At 39.3% G+C, this 5,241-nt stretch overlaps 1 protein-coding gene across 1 annotated transcript; it reads left to right on the top strand.

The window, feature by feature from the left end:
* Positions 1 to 1,901: 1,901 nt before the first annotated feature.
* Positions 1,902 to 5,240, top strand: TM35_000021630 (putative microtubule-associated protein Gb4; the record flags this gene model as incomplete). Its single annotated transcript, XM_029021481.1, has 1 exon — positions 1,902 to 5,240. A coding segment is annotated over one exon (3,339 nt), but the record flags the coding sequence as incomplete, so codon positions are not given.
* Between the last annotated feature and the right edge of the window lies 1 nt (position 5,241).

Below are 5,241 nucleotides of genomic sequence, written 5' to 3'. Positions count from 1 at the left end.
GTTGTGGCCTCCATCCAGGAGCAGAGTCAACATGAGGTGGGTAATGTGTCGGAAAGAGAAGCATCTGGTGAGATGAAGTGGGGTGGTCCGCGTGAGGCCGTCTACACCATTCTTGCGGAGCGCTCCCTGTCCCGCGACACTACTGCGTCAACTGAACGCTCGCGAAGAGGGCTCTCAGTCGCCGATTAAATGTATTTTTTATTGTATTTGTGGTGTTTTGTAATGTTCGTTCATGTAGTAGTAGGATGGAGATTGTGGGTTTGTGTGGTTTTTTCTTCATGTTGTCTTTTTTTTTATTTGCGTGTTTTGAAGGATTTGTTGTTGTTTTTTTTTTGCGTGTATATATAGTTTAGGCAAATTCATGGTGTTCGTATTCGGTTGCATTTTGTTATTGGAATGTAATATTTATTCTGGAATTTTTTCTTTTTTGTTGAAGGTAGAGCCGTTTTTTTTTTAATGGTTTTCGTCAAATATGTTTTTTTTTGTGTGTGTTTTTTTGAAGTATTTTTTTTTTTTTTTTTTTTTTTTTTTTTTTTTTTTTTTTTTTTTTTTTTTTTTTTTTGTTTTTTTTTTTTTTTAGGAAAGAAGGAGTGTCTTTAGAAATTAATTTTAAGGAAAGGGCTAAAATTGGTAGGAAAGGTTGGTTACTAATACGTGGGTTTTCACATTTACAGACACCCTTTATTTGTATTAACGGGCTAGGAAGTTGTTTATACAAATTGTTTAGAAGTACCGAAAATAAAGAGTTTTTTTTTGCTCTTTTTTTTTTTTTTCTTTTATCTTCAAGTCTTTTTTTTTTTTTCTTCGTTTCTGGATTTATCTGGTTCTCTTTATTAATTGTTTTCTTGTTCGGACTCACGTACGAGGTTTGGGAAAGGGACCGTTTTTTGCTCACGGCATTTTTTTTTTTGTTGTTTGTGTGTGTTTGTGTTTGGTGAAACGCATATCAAACTTTTACTGGTGTTGGATTGCTTGTTGTTGTGTAGAAGAACGACCACAGGCAATAGGATTTTCTTAATCTTGTTCTTTTGCAGTTGCACACAAAGGATAAAGTTTTAGAAGATTTACACGAAGGAAAAAAAAAAAAAAATAAGCGTACATAGTTGTTATAATAACAGCTTGTTCTTCATATCAAAGGCCTTCAGGTGCGTTTTGATTGGTACCAAGGAAACGGGTAATCTCCGGGTGTTGGATTTATTGCTACCGTTTTTAAAGGGAACGAGGAGGGAATACCAGATTTGCGTTTGTGTATAAAAGTGGGTATTGAAATCATTATTATTATTTTTTTTTTTTGCGTTTTTGCTCCTTTTATTTTCCCCTTCGTTCTTCTCCTATCCTTTCCTGTCTCTGTGTATTTCATTGGACCATCGTCTATTGCAATAGTGGATCTGAAGGTCAAGAAGGGCATTTTGCAGTAGCAGAACCGTGCTGAAAGAGGAAAGGATTTTTTTTTTGTTTTTATTTGTTTCTGGGGAGAGCAAAATACGGAAAAACAACGCGAGAGAGGAGAAGGTGACAGAAGCGAGAAAGTTGCAGGAAGGATATAAACGAAAATAAAAACAAAGCAAAAAAAAAAAATAAAAAAGAGAAGTCGTTTGAGCGGTGGAACTGTTATTGTTGTTGAGTCTGTTGGTAAGAATACCCATATAATTACGTATAAGAGGAAAGTGTAGGGGTACAGAAAGAAGAAGCTGAAGGAAAGTAAAGAAAGTAAAATACGCTTGAGAAAAAGTAGTATTTTGCAGTTCTTTAATATTCCTTGAGAGTCCAGAGTTTTTAAAAAAAAAAAAATTAGGCAAAAGTTATTTCTTCTTAAAAAGAAGAAGTTTCACCAACATCAACAGCAAAATCTCAAACAGAGAAGAAAAAAAAAAAAAAAAAACAGGCAAAACCCAATTCCAATGTACAATAATAATAATAGTAATAATAACACTATGCCGTCCATCGAAAAAAGGAGTGGTGCATCGTCTCCTTATGCTAGCAAAGATGGAAAACGCCGTTTTACTCGCAATGCTGAAACTCTCTCGCCATTTCCTGATGGATTTCTTCTTGCGAAAGAGCGGCAGCCTTGCACACCAAACCCCTCGCTAATACGTACTCCAAATTACCGTTTATCTAATCCACCACCAAGCAGACGTATTAGGCCAGAAAGCTCTCCTGATGAAGGTCCTGGAGGACTATCAAGAGCCTTGATATCACCAAGGACACTAGCGATTGTTAACAGTTACACTAATGAACCTCTTACTGTTAACACTATTAGAACTAACCACAACGTTTCTGATACATTCTACAATAATAGTAATATTTCTCACACAAATGAACTTGGTTATTGGACAGCATTATACTTGTCAAGAGATGGAACTCGTATGGGTAAGTCAAAGGTTATGCCTCCAAGAGGGAAAGCACCCCACACTTTTGAAAACATTGTTAGTACTATTCAAGGTAATGCTCATTTGTTAGGCTTTAAGGTACTTTATATTACGTACCTAGACAAGGATTTTGATACCTATGCTTTACTAACCCCTCAGAATACAGTTAATTGTACGGATTCCTTTCATGTTGTAGTGGAATCCAAGGACTCTAGAAGTGATGAGAATGATATTCAAGTGTACCCGAACACTAGTAGCATTATGAGCACTATGAGAGAGAAAGAGGAGATCAGTGAAAATAATGAAACAGTTCTTAGTTTATTGAATGGGATCACTGATAAATTACAGAGTGATGTTTCCACAGTTAGTTCAAGAGGACTTTCCTCCCCAGGTGGTGGATTCTTTCGTCAGGCCAATTTACCGTTACCAAATCAAGAACAAAGACGGTTTAAAACGATACAAGATATTGAGAGGAAAAGGCGTGAAATATTATTAGCGAACGAAGCTGAATCTAAAGATTTGGTTCAAAAAGAAGAAAAGGAACGTAACGATATATGCGTAGATGAAGGTAGCTATCGAATTAACATAAAGGCGATGGAACTGAGACACAAATTTATGGTGAGAAAGAGAATTGGAACTGGTATGCAAATAGAAGTTGGTAAGACCACTTTACCATCACAATTGGTTACGACAACTAGTAAAAATGAACTTAAAAAAGATCTTACTCTACCACCTGTTGTGGAACAATCATCGCTTTCTGTAGTTTTAGATGGAAGCGCATTATGTCCATTGCTCCGTGAACATCGAAACCGTTTGTACAGTGTGTTTGAACGAGATGTCTCTTGTTGTTTGAACATTCCACGTAGTAATATCACTGCTCAGCATTCTATCTCCGGTACACCTGAAGTAAGACTGAACGTTGTACATGATGGAACACGAAGTAATAGTGAAATCAGAAAGATGATAGCTTCATACAATTTCCCCAATGTAGTGGATCTCCATGGTGTGGTACACCGACAACCATCTGGGTATCCAAGTATACTATGCACACCGCAACCGATGTTAAGTACAATATCCTCATCGACATCATTGCGTAATACAATAGGAGACAAGTATGAAACTTTACTTATTCAGAATAAACCAGAATTAGAAGCAGAGGAAGCCCAACTTCCTGCATGTCGTGACTTGGACCCACAGAGTTCATGGCGTGTACGTGTCTCAACATCTCCTGACAGATCAAGCATACAAGAACGAAGTCAACTTGCCTCCATTAACTCAACTACATGGGACTCTCAGCGGCAACATAGCAGAAAACAAACACCAGAACCTTCGGTACCTAGAAATGATAATAAACTAATTTCCTTTAAGGGTGAGGTAACATTAGATAAGGAATCCTTTGCTTCCCTTAGGGGGCATACACCAATAAGGATTCCCTTATTGAAAAAACGTATTCCAGTATCTACTACTAGCGAAAAAGACAAATTAATACTACCAGGCAAACAACAACAACAACAGTACTCAACTCCAAAAGATTACTCAAACCGAACTATTTTGCCACAAAATGTTGAGGGTTCTAAAGATAATAAAAAAAGTGAATCAGTTCAGAGATCTCAAGCAAAGAATAATAGTGTCTTGACGCCGTCTAGAGGTACATACGCGTACATTCGCAACCAGTTAGACTCAATTAACCGGACACTCTCTGATCTTCAGGAAGCAGAAAAACAGAAGCAACCTCTAGAAAATATAAAACCAACCGAAAAAGAAAAACAAGATTATAACAGCAATAAAACGTCATCAACTAAAGAGGGAACTACTACAGACAGAAAGAGATCGAATCCTGCCTTCACAATATCAACACCGATACTTCAAGCTCCTAATATTAGTAGTGCCGCTCCGATGTCACAAAACTTAGGCCAAAAGAAAAACAACTACCAATTGAATACACCTACACAAGCTTTATCTGACGCAGAACATCTAAAAGACGCACAAAAATTATATCAATACAAGGAGACCGTCACACCAACGTCAGAAAATGAAGTTCATTTGAATAATAAAAATATTGAAACAAATCCAACTAAAGAAAAACACGAGAAACAGATTACAGAAAAACTTTCTCTTCCCAGTAGACAAGATACGACCAATTTACACGATTCCACAAAGCCTGAGACGAAAAGTGACACAAAGTCTGGTAAAGCTAAGCCACTAACGCAAATCATAGCTGAGGAGGCAGAAGACCCAATTCTACCAGTTGAGTCAACGGTGGACACCGCGGCACCGAAAGAACTAGAAGATGCTGTTGCGTCTGCAGCCGAGGAGCCACTAACGCAGATCACATCTGAGGAGGCTAGGGCACCAAGTGTTCCAGCTGAGACAACAGTGGACACCGCGGCAACGAAAGAACTAGAAGATGCTGTTCCGTCTGCAGCCGTGGAGCCACTAACGCAGATCACATCTGAGGAGGCTAGGGCACCAAGTGTTCCAGCTGAGACAACAGTGGACACCGCGGCGCCGAAACCACTGGAAGGTAGTGTTGCGTCTGCAGCCGTGGAGCCACTAACGCAGATCACAGCTGAGGAGGCTAGGGCACCCAGTGTTCCAGCTGAGACAACAGTGGACACCGCGGCAATGAAAGAACTAGAAGATGCTGTTGCGTCTGCAGCCGTGGAGCCACTAACGCAGATCACATCTGAGGAGGCTAGGGCACCCAGTGTTCCAGCTGAGTCAACGGTGGACACCGCGGCAACGAAAGAACTAGAAGATGCTGTTGCGTCTGCAGTCGTGGAGCCACTAACGCAGATCACATCTGAGGAGGCTAGGGCACCCAGTGTTCCAGCTGAGACAACAGTGGACACCGCGGCAACGAAAGAACTAG

Source organism: Trypanosoma theileri (assembly GCF_002087225.1).
Source record: "Trypanosoma theileri isolate Edinburgh chromosome Unknown TM35_Tth_2_V1, whole genome shotgun sequence".
NCBI lineage: Eukaryota > Euglenozoa > Kinetoplastea > Trypanosomatida > Trypanosomatidae > Trypanosoma > Trypanosoma theileri.
The sequence above is the reverse complement of the archived record's forward strand: the minus strand, read 5'-3'. Positions and strand labels throughout refer to the sequence as shown.